The 23,629-nt window shown below is 41.3% G+C and overlaps 1 protein-coding gene across 3 annotated transcripts in view; it reads left to right on the top strand.

The window, feature by feature from the left end:
* The window catches only part of MIPEP (mitochondrial intermediate peptidase), a 226,584-nt gene that overhangs the window by 43,471 nt on the left and 159,484 nt on the right, over positions 1-23,629 (top strand). For all 3 annotated transcript variants that reach the window (XM_008159476.3, XM_028136327.2, XM_054719749.1), the window contains exons 8-10: positions 7,135-7,183; positions 10,502-10,562; positions 19,554-19,606. In XM_008159476.3, the coding sequence (XP_008157698.2) occupies positions 7,135-7,183; positions 10,502-10,562; positions 19,554-19,606 (163 nt within the window). The remainder of the gene's footprint in view (positions 1-7,134; positions 7,184-10,501; positions 10,563-19,553; positions 19,607-23,629) is intronic.

Below are 23,629 nucleotides of genomic sequence, written 5' to 3'. Positions count from 1 at the left end.
CCAAAAAGGAAAAAGAAGAGAAAGCAAAGCTAAAAATAAAAAATAAAAGGAATACTAAAAGACACACAACCAAAGAATTAGAAAGGCTGTAAAGAAAAAAGGAAAAGAAGATGAAAAAATGGCTATATGGAAGCAAGGAGGAAGCTAAATGAACTATGATAGGAGGAAAGAGGAAACAGGAAATAAATGAAATAATAATAAATTAAAGCATTCTAATAATGGGTATATTAAGATATAGATAGGAAAAGTAAGACAAATGAAATGAGAAAAAAGAATAACAAAAATTAATAATAATAATAGTCTAAAGTAGAATAGAATAAAAGGAAAGAGAAATTAGAGGTATGGAAGAAAAAGAAAGGGGGGATGGCACAAAAAAATAAAAACAAAACACAACACACACACACACACACACTCAAAGACCTCTGGCTCCGCTATTTGTGGGCTCGCTGGATTTTTCTCTGACGTGAATCTGGTCCCTTGGTGTGTCTTTCCTGGGCCTTCTGGGAGCTGCTCTAGTGCAGGTGAATGTAAGTCACTATCCCTTTTTGACCCTGAGCATCCTGATTGAGGTTGGAAAGGTTGAAGGCCCTAGTAGTCCAGTAGTTGTCTACCTTGAGTCTCATGCCTTAATTGTCCCTATTCTGAGCTATACTTCCTTACCCCACAGAGCTGGTCCCCAGCTTTCAACTACCGGAGCTCAGGCCTGCTGGCTTTTGCCTTGCTGGGTGGTCCGTGCTGTGTCCAAAATTAGTCTGGGTGGTGGCGAGGCTGAGTGCCTAGCTGCTGCTGGGGAGCTGCTGCTCCCCCCTTCAAGATGGCATGGCTTCTGAGCCAGAGCTGCACCAGACTGGGGAGTCCTCTTCTGGCATTTTAAGTCTCTTAATCTCATAGAATCTGTTCTTTCATCAACTTTATCGGCTCATGTGGAGACCAGGTCCTGCTACTGGAGAACACTGTGGAGACACTGCATTGAGGCAGGCTGCTGGCAGCTGCAGCAAGTGCTGAGAGCCACCACCTTTTCTCCCTAAAGTGGCTGTGGGCTTAGGCTGATGGAGCTGGAGAAGGGCCCCGGAGAGAGGGAGAAGAGGAGCAGCATCTCCTCCTCCTCCGTGCCTTGGAAACGCCCCTCCAGGGGCAGCCCTGGCTTAGCTCCTGACCCAGGAGCACTCAGCAGCCTCTCTGCCCTCCTGTGCTCACCGAGCCTCCTAGGGCTTCGCCACACCCTCTGGCATGGTTTGGCTCAGTTCTGCAGCCTTCGTTTCAAATTCTACTTTGACTAAGGATTGGTATTCTAGCTTTCTTTTTGTTTCCATTTGCATGAAGTATGCTTTTGCATCCCTTCTCTTTGAATCTGTATCTTTTTATCTGAAGTGAGTCTTTTATATGCAGCATATGCATGGGTGGCTGGTTTTTTCATTTTTAAAAATCTATTCAGCCATCCTATATCTTTTGATTGGAACATTTAGTCAGTTTACATTTATAGTAATTACTAGAGGCCCAGCGCACAAAAATCGTGCATGAGTACGGTCCCTAGGCCTGGCCTGCGATCAGGGCCATCTTCCCCACCTGCCAGCAGCCGGCCCCACCCCCCACTGCCACCCACCCCTGGCTCCCTGTTCGCCATTGGGCGATCCGAGCCTGCCGGCGGGGCGGGGCAGGGAAGGGACCGAGCGGTCAGCCGTTCCCACCCACTTGCTGACCACACCCCCACTGCAGGTCTCCCTCTGTGTGTGGAGCAACCAGCAGGACGGGGGCCTTGGTCTGGCGCTGACTGTATCCCCCACCCCCAGTTCCTCGTTTGCCTTCGGGCGTGGGAGCCTGCCAGCCAGGGAAGGGGACCGAGAGGTGGTCAGTGCACCTAATAGTGACTGGTCCAGCGGTTGTTCTGGTTGTTCTGCTGTTAGGGTCAATTTGCATATTACCTTTTTATTATATAGGGTGGGTAGGTATATAATTATTGGCATTTATTGTTTTCTGATCATTTTTGTCATCCTAAGTTCCTTTCTTCCTTCCTTGTACATCGATGACTTGCTTTAGTGCTTTTCTTGGGTTCCTTTTTCTTTATTTTTTCAATGGGTGTATTAGAGTCTTTTCTTTTTGGTTTATGGTTACAAGATTCATATATAACAAGCTCAGTATATAGCAGTCTATTTTAAATGGTTGGTCCTTTAAGTTTGAATGCATTCTAAAACTGTTGTATTTTATAACTTTGCTTGCCATATTTGTTTTTGACATCATATCTTACGCTTTTTATGTTGTGTGTCCCTTAATTTGTTACTGTTGTATCACATGCTTTTACTTCCTCCTTTTTCCCCTTTATTGATTAAGGTATTACAAATGTGTCCTTATCCCCCCATTGCCCCCCACACCCTCAATCCTGCCTTCACCCTCACCCCCTGTTGTCTGCGTCCATTGGTTATGCCTATATGCATGCATACAAGTCCTTTGGTTGATCTCTCCATCTTATCCCCACCCTCCCCTACCTTCCCTCTGAGGTATGAGCATTTGATTGATGCTTCTCTGTCTCTGTATCTTTTTTGTTCATCGGTTTATGTTGTTCATTATATTCCATAAATGAGTGAGATCATGTGCTATTTATCTTTCTCTGACTGACTTATTTCACTTAGTATAATGCTCTCCAGCTCCATCCATGCTACTGCAAATGGTAGGAGTTCCTTCCTTTTTACAGCAGCATAGTATTCCATTGTGTAGATATACCAAAGTTTTCTAATCCACTCATCTGCTGATTGGCACTTAGGCTGATTCCAAATCTTAGCTATTATAAATTGTGCTGCTATGAACACAGGGGTGCATATATCCTTTCTGACTGGTGTTTGTAATTTCTTGGAATATATTCCTAGAAGTGGGATCACTGAGTCAAATGGAAGTTCCATTTTCAGTTTTTTGAGGAAACTCCATACTGTTCTCCACAGTGGCTACACTAGTCTGCATTCCCATCAGCAGTGCACAAGGGTTCCTTTTTCTCCGCATCCTCGCCAGCACTTGTCGTTTGTTGATTTGTTGATGATAGCCATTCTGACATGTGTGAGATGGTACCTCATTGTCATTTTGATTTGCATCTCTGGGATGATTAGTGACTTTGAGCATGTTTTCTTATGTCTCTTGGCCTTCCTTATGTCTTCTTTCAAAAAGCATCTATTTAGGTCCATTCCCCATTTTTTCATTGGGTTGTTTATCTTCCTTTTGTTAAGTTGTATGATTTTCCTGTAAATTTGGAAGATTAACCTTTTTGCACTCGGATGTCGAGTGTGACTCGACACGGTTAGCATCGGTAGCAGCTCTTTTTATACTCTTTGAATGTATCAATAATTTGAAATATAAAAAAATCCAAATAAATAAGTTTGTATGAAAAGAAACTCCAGTTTTTTATTCTACTGCCGCACTTGGTAAACTCTGGGGTATTTAAAAAATTAAATCCCGAGTAGAATAAAGGAATCGAGAAAAAAGCAAGCAAGTGCAAAGGGTTAAACCCTTATCGGAAATAACACTGGCAAATACGTTCTCCAGTGCAGTGGGCTTTCTTGTTGTTTTGTTGCTGTGCAGAAGCTTTTTATTTTGATGTAGTCCCATTTGTTTATTTTCTCTTTAGTTTCTATGGCCCTAGGATCTTATTGGTGAAGATATGCTTCGGCATATGTCTGAGATTTTGCTGACTGTGGATTCCTCTAGTATTTTTATGGTTTCCCATCTTACATTTAAGTCTTTTATCTATTTTGAGTTTATTTTTGGGTATGGTGTAAGTTGGTGGTCTAGTTTCATTTTTTTGCATGTATCTGTCCAATTTTCCCAACACCATTTATTGAAGAGACTGTCTTGACTCCCTTGTATGCTCTTGCCTCCTTTGTCAAATATTAATTGAGCATAGTGGTTTAGGTCGATTTCTGGGTTCTCTATTCTTTTCCATTGGTCTATATGTCTGTTCTTATGCCAGTACCAGGCAGTTTTGAGAACAGTGGCTTTGTAATACAGCTTGATATCTGGTATTGAGATCCCTCCTACTTTGTTCTTCTTTCTCAGGATTGCTGCAGCTATTCGAGGTCTTTTTTTTATTCCAGATGAATTTTTCGAGAGTTTGTTCTAGGTCTGTGAAATATGCCGTTGGTATTTTAATAGGGAGTGCATTGAATCTATAGATTGCTTTGGGTAGTATGGACATTTTAATGATGTTGGTTCTACCAATCCAAGAACACGGTATGTTCTTCCATCTGTTTATGTCTTCCTCTATGCCTTTTTTCAATGTCCTGTAGTTTTCTGAGTAAAGGTCTTTTGCCTCCTTAGTTAAGTTTATTCCTAGGTATCTTAATTTTTTTTGGTGAGATGGTAAATGGGATTGTTTTCTTAGTCTCTCTTTCTGTAAGTTCACAGTTGGTGTATAGAAATGCCATAGATTTCTTGGTGCTAATTTTGTATCCTGCTACATTGCCAAATTCATTTATTAAGTCTAATAATTTTTTGATGGAGTCTTTAGGGATTTCTATGTACAGTATCATGTCATCTGCGAATAATGACAATTTTACTTCTTTTTTTTTTTCCAATTTGGATGCCTTTTATTTCTTCTTCTTGTCTGATCACTTTGGCTAGCACTTCCAGTACTATGTTGAATAGGAGTGGTGAAAGCAGGCATCCCTGTCTTGTTCCTGTTCTTAAGGGAAATGGTTTTAGTTTTTGCCCATTGAGTAAAATATTGGCTGTAGGTTTGTCATTTGCAGCTTTTATTATGTTGAGGTATGATCCTTCTATTCCCACTTTGCTGAGCGTTTTTATCAGAAAAGGGTGTTGGACTTTGTCAAATGCCTTTCTATATCAATTAATATGATTATGTGATTTTTATCTCTCAATTTGTTTATCTGATGTATCACCTGTATTGATTTGTGGATATTGTACCATCCTTGCTTCCCTGGAATAAATCCCACTTGGTCATGGTGTATGATCTTTCTAATTTAATGCTGGATTGGGTTTCCTAGAATTTTGTTGAGGATTTTAGCATCTATGTTCATCAGGGATATTGGCCTGTAATTTTCTTTGTGGTGTCATTATCTGGTTTTGGTATTAGGATAATGCTGGCTTCATAAAAAGAGTTTGGGAGTGTTCCTTCCTCTTGAATTTTTTGGAATAGTCTGAGGAGGATAGGTTTTAGTTCTTCTTTGAATGTTCAGTAAAACTCCCGTGAAGCCATCTGTTTCAGGGCTTTTGTTTGCTGGAAGCTTTTTGATTACTGTTTCAATTTCATCAGTAATTATTGGCCTATTCAGGTTTTTTTTATTCTTCCTGATTGAGTTTTGGGAGCTTGTATTTTTCTAGGAATGTGTCCATTTCGTTGAGGTTGTCCAGTTTGTTGGAGTAGAGTTGTTCGTAGTGTTTTTTTTTTTTTTTTTACAGTCCTTTGTATATCTGTGGGTTCAGTTGTTACTTCACCTCTTTCATTTTTTTTTTTTTTTTGGGGGGGGGGAGGGTCCTCTCTTTTTGTTTCTTGGTGAGCCTGGCTAGAGTTTCATCAATCTTGTTTATCCTTTCAAAGAAACAGCTCTGGGTTTCATTGATCTTTTTTTTTGTGTTTTATTTTTGTTTTTTTTTTTTGTCTCTGTGTCAATTATTTCTGCTCTAATCTTTATTATCTCCTTCCTTCTGGATATGTGGGCTTTTCTTGTTGCTCTCTTTCTAATTCATTAAGTTGCAAGGTTAGATAATTTATTACCATTTTTTTCTTGTATTTTTTTTTGAGGTAGGCCTGTAGAACTATGAACTTCCCTCTGAAAACTGCTTTCATTGTGTCCCATAGATTTTGGATTGTTGTGTTTTCATTGTCATTTGTTTCCAGATGCTTTTTATTTCTTCTTTGATCTCTTTGGTAACCTAGTCATTGTTTAATAGCATGCTTATTAAGTGTTTGATTTTTTTTCATTGATTTTATTGTAGTTAATTTCTAGTTTTATGCCATTGTGATGTGAGAAGATGCTTATAGTGATTTCTATCCTCTTGAATTTGAAGAGACTTTGCCTCTATCCTAATATGTAGTCTATATTTGAAAATGTCCCATGCGCACTGGAGAAGAATGTATATTCTGTGGCTTTGGGGTGAAGTATTCTGAAGATGTTAATTAAGTCCATCTGATCTAGTGAGTCATTTAGGATTGCTGTTTCTTTGCAAACTATAAATTACATATAAAATCTCTATACACGTAAATGAATGACAAAAAGTGCTAAATTAAAAAATACACATGATTACTTTCCTATCATGGGGAATAATGGCAATTACACTATACAATACTAGAGGCCTGGTGTACGGGTGGGGTCCGGTTGGCTCGCCTCGATCAGAGCTGATGGTGCCAGACCAGTGGGGAGAAGAGGACGCTGGAGGTTGGCTGGCCAGCCTCACCCCCGATCAGGGTTGGGGTGGCTGATCTGGGGTGGGGCCAGCAGGGGGCAGGGGCCGCAGGCTTTTGGCCGCCCCCTGGTTGAACTCCCAGTCAAACTTCTGGTCGAAGGGACAATTTGCATATTAGCCTTTTATTATATAAGATGGTCTTTATGAGCTTGTAAAATATAAAGATTTACAGCTGAAGTATTTAAGTATTTTTAAAAATTCTAACAGAGCTTTCAGTTTTAATGTTCTAATTTTGCTATATATTCTTTTTGTATTGAATTTGAATAGAATATTCTGAAGCTGTATATAAAAAATAAATACCCTGAAAAACATTGATTTTTAAAATCTAATTTTCAGTGCATCATACTTCTAAATTTTACTAATTTTTATCAACATAAGTTTAGCTGTGTCTTTAAAACAAACAAAAAAATAGACATGTCTAAGTAACTATTTTTTCTTATGCATGAATAGATAGAAACACTGAAATTTTAAATATTTTTCTTTAGCTTCCTATTAACTCTCCATTTGGGGGTATAATCTAAGGCTTTGGATTATTACTATGCCAGTTGAACTTGTTTTACTGATAAAGAGATTATAATTATCTAGAAATATTTATTATGTGCCTAGAATATGTTGCAATCCTGTTTCTCCTTTGAAAATCATCACTTTAAGGTATAGTAGTGTATAATAATGACACATTGTAATTTTAACAGGATATGCTCATTTATTTTTATTTTTTTTATTTTTTAGAAACTGTCATGGAGTTCCTCGAGAAACTATCTGACAAACTTTCAGAAAGGTTTGTTTCTATTCTACTCTTTAGAATATATGTTATTTATTTTTTTGTGTTTTTTTAAAGACTTGATATGTGAAAAATTAGCAAGTGACCTATTAAGAATGTAAGTATTGGAATATTGGGTCAGATCTGTGGGATCTGCGTAGGAGGTTAAATGAACTATGAAATATACTTTGAAAGCACATAGTTGTCTTCCTAAGATGACAACCTTGAAAACTTAGACCATCCCCTTTGATTAATTATTTGTCTTTAGAAAATCTTTGATATATAACTTATAAAATGTCCAGCCCTAGCTGGTTTGGCTGAGTGGATAGAGCCGAAGGGTCCCAGATTTGATTCTGGTCAAGGGCAGAGGTACCGTTGCAAGCTCCTCCCCGGCCCATTGCTATTTCTCTCTGTCTTTCCCTCTCTCTCTACTATTTTTAAAAATCAATGGAAAAATATCCTCAGGTGAGGATTAAAAAACAAACAAAAAATTTCCAAATGTTTTTGAAACTATATATTTTAGTTTGTACCATCAATTTTATGAGAAGTTTAAAAAATAGTATTTTTCTTCCTTTGGCCTATATATTGGCAGCAGATGTGGTAAATTGATCTGTATTTTGATTTTGTGTATTTAAGAATGCTCTGCTTCACATTTGTAATTTCAAGCTGAAGTGTTTTTCTCTCTACTATGAGTCCCTTTGTTATATTCTTGCCTTCCCTTTTTCCCACTGCCCAGTTTCTTTGATCATGCCACTTGTCCTTGACTAGCACTCTTCTAGTGCTTTGTTGAGGGCAGAATTCCAGTAGGTGTCATTTATCTAGGGTTCCAGGAAGAGACAGATCAGGTTTGTAAAAGAGAGTCATGTTCCAGAAAAAAGTCAAGAACCATATGATTTCACTCATATGTAGGATATAAAACTGAAAACAACAATTAAACGACAAGCAAAAATTCATAGACACAGACAACAGTATGGTGGTTACCAGAGGGAAAGGGGGAGGTAGTAAAGGGTACAGGAGGTCAAATATATTGTGATGGAAGGATATTTGATTTTGGGTAGCAGCAAACACACAATATGACATATAGAATTGTACACTTGAAACCTATATAATTTTATTAACCATTGTCACCTCAATCCTATATAATAAAAGCCTAATATGCTAAGTGTCCAGTTGACCCGTCAGCCATTCAACCAATCAAAGCATAATATGCTAATGCTATGATAAGGCCACTCAACTGCTTGCTAAGACACGCACTGACAACCAGGGGCCAGATGCTCTGACCAGTAGGTTAGCTTGCTGCTGGGGTCCAGCTGATCAGGACTGAGATGGGCTGGACATGCCCTGGAGCCCTCCCACAGTCCCTCCCCAGCTGGCCAACCTCTTGTGTCCCTCCCTGGTCCTGATCATGCACCAGTGGGTTCCTCGGCCTGGCCTGCACCCTCTTTCAATCTGGGACTCCTCGAGGGATGCTGCAGAGCTGGTTTCAGCCTGATCCTGCAGGCCAGACCGAGGGACCCCACTCATGCATAAATTCATGCATCAGGCCTCTAATAAATTTAATAAAAAAGAAAGAGGAAAGAGGGCATTGTTCTCTCATTTCTTTCTTGTAATGCTGTCTAAAATTTTATTTGCCACCCTAGCTAGTTTTGCTCAGTGGCTAGAGCGTCGGCCTGCAGACTAAAGGATCCCGTATTTGATTCTGGTCAAGGGCACATGCCCGGTTGCAGGCTTGATCCCCAGTAAAGGGCATGCAGGATGCAGTCAATCAGTGATTCTCTCTATTATTGATGTTTCTATCTCTCTCTCTCCCTCTCCCTTCCTCTCTGAAATCAATAAAAATATATTTTAAAAATAAAATAAAATTTTATTTGCCTTTTTGACTGTACCAATTCGTTAAATTTTAGCTTAAATATCCATTTTCTATTATAAACTCATACCTTAAAACCCAGTCCTCTCTAATTTGGATATTATTTATAAATTCTAAACTTTTCTTTTAATCCAGTGAACCACTATGGCTTTGATATAATGAACGAAGAGTTAATTATGCAGTTATTTGAGAATTTGTTCTACTTTGCTTTGTTGGATAAGTGTCAGTATTCTTTCCCCACTAATATGTAAATTAGATTATATTTTGAGCAAACATCCTCAGATTTTTAGTTATATATAGGAATTAATTCTAACAGAAACTTCATATTCCACAGATATTAAGCATGCATTTAATTATTGTCGAGCTAGTGTTTTTCTGCAGAGGAAAAATTATAAGTATTAATCTTAAATACAATCTTATGTTAATCTTTTATAGAAAGTAATATTAGTTTCTTGCCTTTTTAAGATATAACAAAAAAAAGTAGAGATTTAAAGTTTGCAGAATAAAATTTTTTATGTTTCTATTACATTGCTAATATTTCCAAGTTTTAATACTTTTAAGACATGTATCTGTTGGGCCTGACTGGCGTTGCTCAGTGGTTGAGCATCAACTTACGAACCTGGAGGTCAGGGCTTGATTCCCAGTCAGGGCACATGCCTGGGTTATGGACTCCATCCCCAGTAGGCGGGTACAGGAGGCAACCGATCAGTGATTCTCTCCCATCATTGATATTTCTATCTTTCTCCAGCTCTCTTCCTCTCTGAAACCAATAAAAAATATATATATATTTTAAAGACAGACATGTATATGTCAGGATGCTTTTTTAAGATAGAAATTGCCAATTGCCATCATTTATTAATCTATATAATAAAAGCCCAAGCGATCATTACGGCAGAATGACCAGAGTGACCAGCTGCTATGATGTGTACTGACCACCAGGGGGCAGACGTTCAATGCAGGAGCTGCTCTCTGGTGGTCAGTGCACTCACACAGGGAGAGTGCCGTTTAGCCAGAAGCCAGGATCACGGCTGGCAAGCACAGCGGCAGTGGTGGGACCCTCTCCTGCCTCCATGGTAGCACTAAGGAGCTGCAAGCAGGCAGGCAGTAAGGAGCAAGGGGTCCTGGACTGTGAGAGGGATGTCTGTCTGCTGGCTTAGGCCCAATCCCTGGGAGTGGGCCTAAGCCAGCAGGCGGACATCCCCCTAGGGGTCCCAGACTGCGAGAGAATGCACGCCAGGCTGTGGGATCCCCTCCACCACCCTCCGCCCCAGTACACGATTTCATGCACCGGGCCTCTAGTGGATATATATTGCTTTCTCTTCTAACACATGTAATACTCGTTTGTTTATATTTGCACCACAGATTACTTCAATTTTATTGTGAATATTGGAATGTAACATAAGCACACTAGTTTTTTTGTCACATACTGAAATTTTGTCCTAACAATTAATGACAAATCTGTTTTACAGAACTCTAAAAGATTTTGAGATTATACGAGGAATGAAAATGAAACTAAATCCTCAACATTCTGTAAGTAACTATGCTGGAACATTTTTATTATAACAAACTGTCTATCTGCTGAGGTCATTATCTTTGAGTCTATAACTTTATTGTGATAGGCTAAAGGTATATGTTGTTTTTTTTCTGATCCTTGGTTTTGGTGAATAAAGGCATTGAAATATTTGATTCATATGTCTGAGTCTGACGTTTCCAGGAAAATCCAGTATATCTTTGTTGGTTAGTTGACATAATATATATGTGCACATATATACACACATATACACTGAGTGGCCAGATTATTATGATCTCTGAGTGCATAATAATCTGGCCACTCAATGTGTATCCTATATAATAAAAGGCTAATATGCAAATTGTCCCCTTGACCAGGACTTCGACTAGCAGGCGGGCTGGCCAACCGCCCATGTCCCCTCCCCCTGGCCAGGCTGGCCGGACCCCACCCATGCACGAATTCATGCACTGGACCTCTAATACTATAATAAAAGAGTAATATGCAAATTGACCATCACTCCAACACACAAGATGGCCACCCCCATGTGGTCAAAGATGGCTGCCCCCATGTGGACACAAGATGGCCGCCACAAGATGCCTGCAGATGATGGCAGTTGTGGGCGATCAGGCCATCAGGGGAGGACAGTTAGGGGTGACCGGGCCAGCAGAGATGGGCAGTTGGGGGAGACCAGGCCTGCAAGGGAGGGTAGTTGGGGGTGATCAAGCCTGCAGGGGAGGGCAGTTAGGGGTGACCAGGCCGGCAGAGGAGGGCAGTTGGGGGAGACCAGGCCTACATGGGAGGACAGTTGGTAGGGACCCAGGCCTGCAGGGGAGGGTAGTTGGGGGAGACCAGGCCTACCCGGGAGGACAGTTGTAGGGGACCAGGCCATCAGGGGAAGGCAGTTAGGGGTGACCAGACCTGCGGGGAGGACAGTTGGGGGGGACCAGGCCTGCAGGGGAGGGCAATTGGGGGGACCAGGCCTGCTGGGGAGGGCAGTTGGGGGCGCTCAGGCTGGCAAGGGAGGGCAGTTAGGGGTGACCAGGCCAGCAGGGGAGGGCAGTTGGAGGTGACCGGGCCTGCAGGGGAGCAGTTAGCCGTCAATCAGGCTGGCAGGGGAGTGGTTAGGGGGTGATCAGGCTGGCAGGCAGAAGCGGTTATGGGCAATCAGGCAGGCAGGAAGGCGAACGGTTGGTAGCCAACAGTCCTGGATTGTGAGAGGGATGTCCCAGATTGGAGAGGGTGCAGTCTGGGCTGAGGGACACACTTCGCTCCCCCCCCTCCCCCCGCATGAATTTCATGCACCGGGCCTCATATATATGTATATATATATGGTGTGTGCTTGACCTGGCAGGTGACAATTTTAACCATCAGTGATAGATAATGTTGCAGTTTACTTGTTTGCTAATTTGTGGAACTCAAATCAATATGAATGACTAAGTATACCCATTCTAAAAATACTTGTGTTTTTTTCAATCCCAAGATCAAAAGATCACATGATGTTATAATATAAACTAACATGTCCTTATGGTGAGAATGCTGGCCAAGTGATCGGGGTGCCCTGAGAGTGATAGAATTCCAGGTATTAGGATCCTGCTTCCCATATGTTTTGAGGGTGTTACAGGATTGCTGGGTTGTCTGTGCCATTGTTCTGTCAGTGTTGTTGTATCAGCTTCCCAGATGCAACCACTCAGAAAGAGATTATGCTATTAAAGTCACCTATTTCTAGAGTAGCATATCAATTTCTTAATTTATGGTTGGAGCTGTATCTAGCAAAATAACAGTAATCTGTACACTTTAATTCGGTAGGCAAGTCCACTTGAGAAACCAGATAATGGGTCAGAATATAGAAACAAAAAAATAAAATTTGTTGCCAAAAGCTAATTTATTAAAACCTAATATGACTTGAAACTATTCTTCCTAAACATTTTTTTAAAATGTGTTTTTATTGATTTCAGAGAGGGAGAGATTGAAAGAAACATAAATGATGAGATAGAATCATTGATCAGCTGCCTCCTGCACATCCTCTACTGGAAATGGAGCCCACAACCCAGGCATGTGCCCTGACCGGGTATCGAACCCTGACCTCCTGGTTCATAGGTTGACACTCAACCACTGAACCACACTGGCTACGCTCTGATAAGTGAGTCAACAATCTGATGTTTTTATAGTTGTTGATGAAGGTTATTTGGCAGGCATTTATTTGTTAAATGCCCATCTTCTTGCAAAGAATGTGTTTTGGTGAATGGTTCTGCTATTGACTCTCTTCCCCAAGACGGAACAAGGACTTACTTTAGACCCGTGGTTCTCAAAGTGTGTTTTCTGGACCAGAAGCAGTAGCATCACCTGGGAACTTGTTAGAAGTATAAATTCTCCAGCCCCATCTGAGGCTCACTGAGTCTTAAGTCCCACAGTCTTGTGTTTCAACAAGCCCTCCACATGACTTTCCCCCAACCCTTTATAATCAGTTATCAAGTCCTATAGATTCTACCTTCTTGAGAAATCCATGTTCCCTACTCTTCAGGCTCATTGCTACAGTCCTGGTTGAGGTCATTATTACTACTTCTCACCCATATTGTTGCCAAACTGGTTTTCTATCCTTTTGTCTGGCCCTTGTCAAAACCATCCTGGAGTCTGAGTGCCTAGCAATGTAATTAGCTCAGTGTTAGACACAGAGTAGGTACTCAGCACCTATCTGAAATAGAAACGAATGAATTAATTAATCACCACCTGAGGGATTTTTCTAAAAAGCAAATCTGATCTTGTCACTCTCTTGTTTAACATTTTTCTGTCACTCCATGTAATTCTTCCTGTTTCTTAGCTTTTTCCCATCAAGCCTTTGGTGATTTTGACCCTACCTGCTTCTCTAGCCTTATTTTCTGCTGTACTTCTCAGCCAAGTTAGTGCCCTTTGTTCTGTACGAATATCTGGATGGTGCTTTTGCACTCTCTTCACTTACTTTAGCTTTGCTTTTCCTTGTTCTTTAATTCCTTTGTTCTTTAATTTTAACTGACATTTATGTGCCAGCAATTATGATAGTTAGCTTCCAATAATTCATAAATACCATACACATGGATGCCTTTCCCCCTTTCTCATCTGGATTAAGTGATCCTATTCTTGAAAACTCAATTCACATCCAAATATTTCCTGATTCCGTTGTGATTTAAATATCTTTCTCCTAGGCTCTGTGTCACATGGTACAACATCACAGACAGGATATACCATTTGTTTCAATGCTCTCAGATTGTTGATTCACTTATCTTTCTACTACCTGCAACATCATTGGCCCCTTAGCATGAGTCATATCCTTTTTTTTTTTTTGGTATCATTAGAGCCTGCACTCTATACTAGCAGATAGTAAATGATCATCTGTTGGAGGAAATATGTGCCAGGAACTGAACACTCAGGAACTATACAAATAGAATAAACCTGCAAGTATCTTACGTTGGTATACGTCCATGATAGACATATGATTATGGAATATGAGAAAGAATACCTTATTGTTCAAGGAGATAATATCTAAAGTGAAATTTGAAGGACAATGGTAATAAGGATAGAAGCTAACATTTACACAGCTCTTACTCAATGCCAGGTGTTCTGTTTAATAGTTTAAGTGCATTAAGCAATCCTGTTTTGGAGGTGCTGTTGACTCAGTCACCAAATAGGTATTGGGTGAATACTGAGTATCAGGTGGTGTTCAGGGTGCCACCAGGATATAATAGGGGAAAATTCAAAGAAGTTCCTTGCCCTCATGAAGCTTAGGGGAAGAAAGCACAATAAACACATGAAAAAATAAATAAATATGTGCTGTGCCATATGGGGATATAAAGGCTATAGATATGACATTGAAGAAAGAAATTAAGGAAGATACAAATAAGTGGAAGCATATACCATGTTCATGGATTGGAAGAATTAACATCATTAAAACGGCTATACTACCCAAAGCAATCTATAGAGTCAACACAATTCCTATTAAAATACCAATGGTATATTTCACAGACCTAGAACAAAAAATTCCAGAAATTTATATAGACCAAAAAAAGACCCCGAATAGCCACAGCAATCTTGAAGGAAAGAACAAGGTTGGAGGTATCACAATATCAGATATCAAGATTACAAGGCCATTGTAATCAGAACATCCTGGTACTAACATAAGAACTGGCATATAGACCAATGGAACAGAACAAAGACCTCAGAAACCAACTCAAGCCATTATGCTCAATTAATATTTGACAAAGGAGGCAATAGCATACGATAGAGTAAAGACAGTCTCTTCAATAAATGGTGTTGGAAAAATTGGACCGATACATGCAAAAAAATGAAACTAGACTACCAACTTACATTATACATAAGAATAAATTCAATATGGATAAAATATTTAAATGTAATATTTAAATATTTATGTAATATTTAAAATATTTAAAACCATAAAAATCCTTGAAGAAAACATAAGCAGTAGAATCTTAAGTCATCTCTCACAGCACTATTTTTGCCGATAGGTTTCTGAGGGCTAGGGAAAATCAGGAAAAGATAAGCAAATGGGACTCCATCGAGCTAAAAAGCTTCTGCACAGAAAAGAAACCATCAACAAAATGAAAAGAGAGCCCACTGTATGGGAGAACATATTTGACCGTGATACATCTGATAAGGAGTTTATTTGCAAAGTATATAAAGAATTTATACAATTCAACAACAGGAAGACAATTCAATAAAAAAAAAAAAAAAATGGGCACAGGACCTGAATAGATACTTCTCCAAAGAGAACATACAGATGGCCAATAGACATGAAAAAATGCTCAAGGTCACTAATCATAAGAGAGATGCAAATTAAAACTACAATGCGCCCTGGCTAATTTTCTCAGTGGTTAGAGCATTGGCACATGGTTGGAAGGGTCACGGGTTCAATTCCCTGTCAAGAGCATGTACCTCGGTTGCAGGCTCGATCCCTGTCCCAGTCAGGATATGTGTGGGAGGTAGCCAGTCGATATCCTCTCTCTCTCCCCCTCTTTCCCCCCTTCCTCCCTCCATCCCAACCACCCTCCCTTCCTTCCACTCTTTCTCTCAAGATCAATGAAAAAAATATTCTTGGGTGAGGATTTAAAAAAACCAACAAACTAAAATTAGTTATCACCTGTCAGAATGGTTACCATCAATAAATCAACTAACAGCAAGGGCTGGCAAGGATTTGAAGAAAGGGAAATCCTAGTGCACTGTTAGTGAGAATGCAGATTGGTGCAGCCACTGAGGAAAACAGTATGGAGTTTCCTCAAAAAATTAAATGTAACTGCCTTTTGACCCAGTCATCCCACTTCTAGGAATATATCCTAAGAATCTTGAAACACCAATCAGAAAGAATATATGCATTTCTATGTTCATAGCAGCCTTGTTTACAATAGCCAAGATCTGGAAATCGCCCAAGTGCCCATCAGCAGATGAATGGATAAAAAAGTTGTGGTACATTTACACAATAGAATACTATGCAGCTGTAAAAAAGAAGGAACTCTTATCCTTTCTGACAGCATCAATGGACCTGAAGAGTATTATGCTAGGGGAAATAAGCCATTCATAGGAAGACAAATACCATATAATTGCACTAATATGTAAAATTTAATGAAAAAAAATAAACATATGAACAAAATGGAACCGGCCCCTAGGATACATGGAGCAGATTGGTGAGTGCCAGAGGAAAAGGAGGTGGGGGGGCTGGATAAAGAAGGTGAAGGTATTAGCTAAAGAACATATATCCATGCCCCATGGACATGGGCAATAGTGTGGTGAAGGCCAAGGGAGAGGGAGGGGGTATAATTGGAGGTGGGCAAAGGGAGGGAAAGGGGAGACATCTACAGTGTCAACATTAAAAATTTTTAATCCTATCTAATAAAATAGTAATATGCAAATTGACTGTACCTCCACTACACCCACAAGCCACACCCACCAGCCAATCAGGAGCGAGTATGCAAATTAACCCAACCAAGATGGCTGCGGCCACAGAGAGAGCAGGAGGCTTGGGTTTCCCCGGCAATGGAGGAAGCCAAGCTTTCCGCCTGCCCTGGCCTGCCTTGGCCTCCACTCAAGGCTACAAAGTTTCAATTATAGAAGATAAATAAATCCCAACAAAAATGGCTGCAGCCACAGAGAAAGCAGGAGGCTTGGCTCTGCTCAAGGCTACAAAGTTTCAATTATAGGAGATAAAAAAATCCCAGATACTAGGGCTTCCGCTTGGGTTGCTGGGGGCCATGGCCAGCCTGCAAACCACCACAGGCCCCTTGCCTAGGCCGCCCCACGCACCAAGGGAACCCCCACCCTGATCCGGGACCCCTTCAGGGCAAACCAGCTGGCCCTGACCCGTGCACCAGGCCTCTATCCTATCTAATAAAAGAGTAATATGCAAATTGACCATCACTCCAACACACAAGATGGCTGCCCCATGTGGTCAAAGATAACTGACCCCATGTGGACACAAGATGGCCAGCAGGGGAGGGCAGTTGGGAGGGATCAGGTCTGCAAGGTGGCAGTTGTGGGTGATTAGACCAGCAGGGGAGGACAGTTGGGAGGGACCAGGCCTGCAAGGGAGGACAGTTGGGGGCGATCAAGCCTGCAGGGGAGGGCAATTAGGAGTGACCAGGCCATTAGAGGAGGAAAGTTGGGGGTGACCGGGCCTGCAGGGAAGGGCAGTTGGGGTGGACCAGGCCTGCAGGGGAGGGCAGTTGGGGGTGACCAGGCCTGCAGGGGAGGACAGTTAGGGGCAAACAGGCTGGCAGGGGAGCAGTTAGGCATCAATCATACTGGCAGGGGAGTGGTTAGGGGTGATCAGGCTGGTAGGCAGAAGCGGTTAGGGGCAATCAGGAAGGCAGGCAGACAAGCAGTTGGGAGCCAGCAGTCCTGGATTGTGAAAGGGATGTCCGACTGCCTGTTTGGGCCCGATCCAGGTAGGATCGGGCCCAAACAGGCAGTCGGACATCCCTCGAGGGGTCCCAGATTGGAGAGGGTGTAGGCTGGGCTGAGGGACACCCCCTCCCTGCACAAATTTCATGCACCGGGTCTCTAGTAAAAATATAAAATGAATAAAGGCTTTAGGCCAAATAATGCAGAGAAAAGGGGACGGAGGTTGCTATTTTATACATATTGGTTAGTTAAGTGGACTTGAGCAGAAACTTGGAAGATGTGAGGAGTATGCCATGGAGATAGCACAGAGAAGGCCATTTTACGAGAGAGAACCAGCAGGTGCAGAGGCCTGAGGAAGAAACTGCCCTGTGTGATCAGGGAACCATGGGGAGGCCAGTGCAGCCATAGTAGACTGAGGGAGGGGGTGATTCAGAGGAGGTGGGTTCAGGGTACAGTCTGGAAGAGATCAGGTCATGTAGGAGGAGAACAAGAAAGTCAGTGAGGCCAAAACCGGTTTGGCTCAGTGGATAGAGCGTCGGTCTGCGGACTGAAAGGTCCCAGGTTCGATTCCGGTCAAGGGCATGGACATTGGTTGTGGGCACGTCCCCAGTGGGGGATGTGCAGGAGGCAGCTGGTCGATGTTTCTCTCTCATCGACGTTTCTAACTCTCTATCCCTCTCCCTTCCTCTCTGTAAAAAATCAATAAAAAAAAAAAAAAAAGAAAGTCAGTGAGCAGAAATAAGTTTTGCAAGTCTTAAAACTAGTGTGGATCAAAGACTTGAACCCAAGCAGTCTGACTTCATTGCCTTGTCTCTGAAACACTTTTTTTGTCACCTGTATAGTTTGTGGGGAGGATGATCCTTCAGGTATCCAAGCTTATCTTATTTCATTGTTCTTTACCAGTTGTCAAAAACAGTATTATTATAGCATTTCTCTATGACATATTTTCTTAGCTAAGATTAGAGTTAATGCTGCTTTAGTTACATTTTAAATTGTTGCTTTCATTTTGGGCATCCACTCTAAGCTTCTTGCTTAGGTTTAGAAAGAACCTAATCTTACCTTTAATACACTGATCTTACCTCCATTACGTTATATGGATTATATTTTGGGAGAGATTTCAACATGGTTGATTTAATACAGTGATGGCGAACCTATGACACGCATGTCAGCACTGACACACATAGCCATTTCTGATGACACGCGGCCGCATGCCGAGGATGAAACATTTGCTGTTCCTGAGGATGAAACATTTGTGACTAGAGTCTTGGAGTTAGTTTTTTCCTCAAAGTGACACACTACCCGAGTTATGCTCAGTTTTTTGGTGAAGTTTGACACACCAAGCTCAAAAGGTTGCCCATCACTGATTTAATCTATTAATGTTGACTTTTACTAGAGGTCCGGTGCATGAAAATTTATGCACTGGAGGGGGGTTCCTCAGCCTGGCCTGCCCGCTCTCACAGTCTGGGAGCCCTCGGGGGCGGGAGGCAACCCAGCGATCAGAGGAAGGCGACGCCCCATCACACCTCTGCTGCTGCCACTGCCGGCAGCACATGTCTCGGCCGGCCCTGGTTACCTGAGTCTCGGGTGGCCCTGGGAGACTGGGCGGATGCCATCCAAACCTTGCCTGCACCTTAGGCCAGCACTGAGCGGCTGGGGCACTGAGGGGACTGGGGAACTCAGGAGGCAGGTGCACTGAGTGGCTGGCGCCTGCTGCCCCAGCAGGGCTGAGGGGACTGGGCGCCGCCATCTTGTGGCTGTGGGCGCCCCCATCTTTGAGGGTGGGGCAGTCAATTAGCATATTCCCTCCTAATTGGTTGTGGGTGCCTCCATCTTTGCAATTGCATGAGGGTCAATTAGCATATTCCCTCTTTATTAGATAGGATATTTTAAAATGTTATTTGTTACATTTTCCCCCAATTCTGGGATTATGCCTTACTTATAACTCTCATTCATTGATTATAGGAAAGTTAAAATAGAGAGGCTGGTATTTCCTGCCAAGTCATGAATTTTTAGAGTTTTATAGAACTTTTCTGATATAATAACTGGTTTACATTTTATAAACTAGCTAAATTATTGATAAAAGTTGTGAAATAGTCGATAGCTTTCATAACTGAACTTTTTCATTGTAGGAATTAATGCCTTGGGATCCCCCCTACTACAGTGGTGTGATTCGTGCAGAAAGGTAAGTTTTTTGAGAAGAAAGAAAAAAATTAGTATTTATTGAGCACTTTGCACATTAATTATGCAACTACTTTTCTCGCTTAGTTGCCCACATTACAAACTTCTGTCTTCTCCAGTTCAGTCCCTCTGCTGGCATGATGAGCACCTGCCCACATTTTTTAGTTTGGATTACAAAAGCTATGCTCTCAATCACAGTAACATGCTTTACCGCTCCCCACAAGCCTATTCTATAGCTTATGTCGTTTCCTGTTTAAGACTTTAAAATATCTCCCCATGATGTCTAGAATCTTGCCCTTCTCCTGTGTGTAGCTTCTAGGTTCTCTTTTAGACTTTGAACATTTGAGGGACCGGAACTTTGGTAGAACCCTGTTGTATCCTGTTGAGGGTAGTGGTCAGCAAATATTTGTCTTACCAATGAAGGAATAAAGTAGTACTTGGCATCTGGAAGAATATAAATGAAATTAAAACTTAGGAAACAAGTAGATTATTCCTCTGGCTTCTGTATTCTGTGTTTATTTTTATTGTGACAAAGTGTAGATATTTTTTCCCTAAAAATTCCCTACTTCTGTAATTTTTATATTTGCATGTAAACCCAAGAAATATGGAGTTGTATTTAATGAACACATTTCAAAATGTTTATGTCCCAAGTAACTTTATATGCACAATACAAGTTTTTAAAAACTCTTAGGATTCTACCCTTTAGCAAATCATTAACATTTTTCTGTTTCTTTTTTTTTTTTTTTTGATCCTCACCCGAGGATATGTTTTACTGATTTCAGAGAGAGAAAGAGAGAGAGGGAAACATTGATGTAAGAGAGAAACATCAATTAGTTGCTTCCCTTATATGCCCCAATGGGGTATCAAACCCACAACCTAAATATATGCCACAACTTGGAATTCAACCTTTAAGCTTTTGGTGCATGGGATGACACTCCAGTCAACTAAGTCCTCCAGCCAGGGCTAACATTTTTCTCTTACAGATTTTTGAGGTATGCAGTTTAACTAAGATAGTTAAGGTTTATTTAGGTAATGGAAGAAAATAAAAATTTTGTGCCTTTTTCTTCATTAAAGCATGTTAGCATATATCATGATAATAATATATTTATTGGTATTAAACTTTAAAGTATTTTTATTACTATGTATTATTCAAACATCAAGTACTAAGTACTTCACTAAAATTAGACATTTTAAAAATTATTTCTTATGGTATTTGTCATACAACAGAAAACAATAACTTGATATGTTTTTTTCTGCAGCAGCAGGAAGAGGTGCTTCAGAATCAATTAGTGTATTGAAAAGTTCACCCACATAATTTTTATTTATTTTCCCTTCTTTGGCTTCTTTATTATATCTCTGTTCCCCGAATCAATTTACTGCCAAAGCACAATTGTCTCATAGCCAGGAATAATACTTCATCAAATACAATTATTTTTATACATTATCTCAAATTCAGCATATCATCTTCTCTATAAAAGCACATAAACTGTTATTCAAAATCTGTAATAATTTGAATATGATAAACAGTAAGTGGCTTAGAATATATTATAGCTTAACATAAGGTATAGTTTTACTAATACACTGATCCCTATAGTTGCATAAAAATATAATTTATCTCTTTAAATTCTTTCAAAGAAGGATTTGGCTTGGATGATTGGCCTGTTAAGATGTAGCATAAAGGAATAAAAATTTTTTCTTGATGATTTCCATATTTATGTATATTTTTTTACTTTGAAAAGTAATATGTTCAGTATATCTGTTTCTTTCTAATTTTTTGCTGTGTGATTTTGATGTGGTATTTGTCCATATCATGTCCCCCACTGTTTATTAATTAATACCATAGCCTTAAATTTAAGTAATATTTTTGTCATTTAACTGTATTCTGTAAATATAGCATGCCCAAATGGTGGTTCTTTGGAAATTACATATGAATATTGGAAGATTGGGAAAGATAAAATCAATTGGAATTTAAAGAAGATGCACAAATTAGGGGTATAAAAATCTCTGTACAGTTTGATAGTGACCTTAAGTAAAAGCTATTGAATAAAGGGTAGTGATTCCCTCTTCTCCATTTCTACCAAAAATACAACATTGGAAAGTCTTTATATTGCTGACAGAAAGTCCCCAAATAAGTTGGGAGTTCTCACATTTCTACAGCAACCACAGAGATGGGGTTTTATTGTCCGAATCAGCCACTTGAAAGAATGGGAACCCGTGAGTTTCCAGGGCAGTGTGGCCAGGAGCATGTTTGCTGAAGTCAGAGGGACCTGGCCAAGTCCTGGTTCCACCATTAAATGATCTACACACAATCTTTAGAAAGTTATTTATCCTCTCTAAGTCTCTTAGCAAGATTATCTATAAAATGATGGTTGTTACAGTCAATACTTAATATGTGAGGATTAAATGAAATGATGCTTGTATTATTAGTACTAAAATAACATTATTATATGGATTTGGCCATCTGTGGATATTCTTCTGAAGAATGGTCCACGCTGAAAAATGCTTTTTAAGTGTTCTCAAAAATCTTTTGAAAGAGGGGTCAATTCTCCCTTAAATCTTCTCAAAGGAAACACTCATCTAAAGAGTATATCAAATTAGTTGTAGAATGTTCATTAGAAAAGCTTTAAGATATGATTTTATTGATTTCAGAGAGAGGAAGGGAGACGGAGAGACAGAAACATCAAAGATGAAAGAGAATTGTCGATCAGCTGCCTTCCGAATGCCCCCCCCCTACTAGGAATCGAGCCCACAACCTCGAGCCACAACCTCCCTCCCTCCAACCTCTACCTCCCCCGCCGGGCATGTACCCTGACCAAGAATCAAACTGTGATCTCTTGGTTCATAGGTCAATGCTCAACCACTTAACCACACCTGCTGGGCCAGAAAAGCTTTAGATTAGGGGTGGGGAACCTTTTTTTTCTGCCAAGGGCAATTTGGATATTTATAACATCATTCACAGGCCATACAAAATTATCAACTTAAAAATTATCCTGCTCTATTTGGTCAATCATTTAATTAACTCACCCCTAATGCCTTGGCAGGGCCAGACCAAATGATTGTTCAGGCCTTATGTGGCCTGCAGGCTGGATGTTCCCCACTCCCGCTTTAAATGATAGATTAAGGATACTGAATCAGGGAAGTCCATTTTGCCACTGTATCCAGAGTGGACGAACCCTGTGTGGTTGGCAGGACAGCTCACTTTTGGATCCTACCCTTTTCAGGGTTCTGGGATCACTACTGCCTTCAAAATAACATTGGAGTTGTCATTCAAGGTCTTCTAGGATCTGATCACAACCCATTCTTATTTAACAATCCTATATAATAAAGAGGTAATATGCACATTAACCTTCACACCCTCACAAGATGGCTGCCTACGACCAGGCCGGCAGGGGGGTTAGTGAGGGACGACCAAACAACTGAACAAAGCAGGCTGCGTGGGGTGACCAGGTCAGCAGGGAGGTTAGTGAGGGATGACCAAACAAATGAATAGCAGGCTGTGTGGAGCGACCAGGCCAGCAGGGAAGGGGGGCGGGGGGGCGTGAGGGGCAACCAGGCCAGCAGGGGGGGCAGTTGTGGGCAACCAGGCTGTCAGGGGGGCAGTTAGGGTGACCAGGCTGGCATAGGGGGGCATTTGGGGGCGACCAGGCTGGCAGGGGGGAGAGGTGACCAGGCCGGTGAGGGTGCTGCAGTTGGAGGTGACCAGGCCGGCAAGGGGGGCAGTTGGGGGCAATTAGGCTGGCAGGAGGCCAGTGAGGGGCAACTAGGCTAGCAGGGGGGCATTTGGGGGTGACCAGGTCGGCAGGGGGCAGTAAGGGGTGACCAGGCTGGCAGAGGGGGGGCAGTTAGGAGCACCTAGGCTGGCAGGGAGGGGGCAGTTGGGGGCGACCTGACTGGCAGAGGGGGGCAGTTAGGGGCAACCAGGCCTGCAAGGGGGCAATTAAGGGTGATCAGGCTGACATGCAGAGGCAGTGAGGGGCGATCAGGCTGGCAGGGCGATCAGGCTGGCAGGGCAGGGCAGTTAGGGGTG

The sequence above is a fragment of the Eptesicus fuscus genome, chromosome 8 (genome assembly GCF_027574615.1).
Source record: "Eptesicus fuscus isolate TK198812 chromosome 8, DD_ASM_mEF_20220401, whole genome shotgun sequence".
NCBI classification, from domain to species: domain Eukaryota; kingdom Metazoa; phylum Chordata; class Mammalia; order Chiroptera; family Vespertilionidae; genus Eptesicus; species Eptesicus fuscus.
The sequence above is the reverse complement of the archived record's forward strand: the minus strand, read 5'-3'. Positions and strand labels throughout refer to the sequence as shown.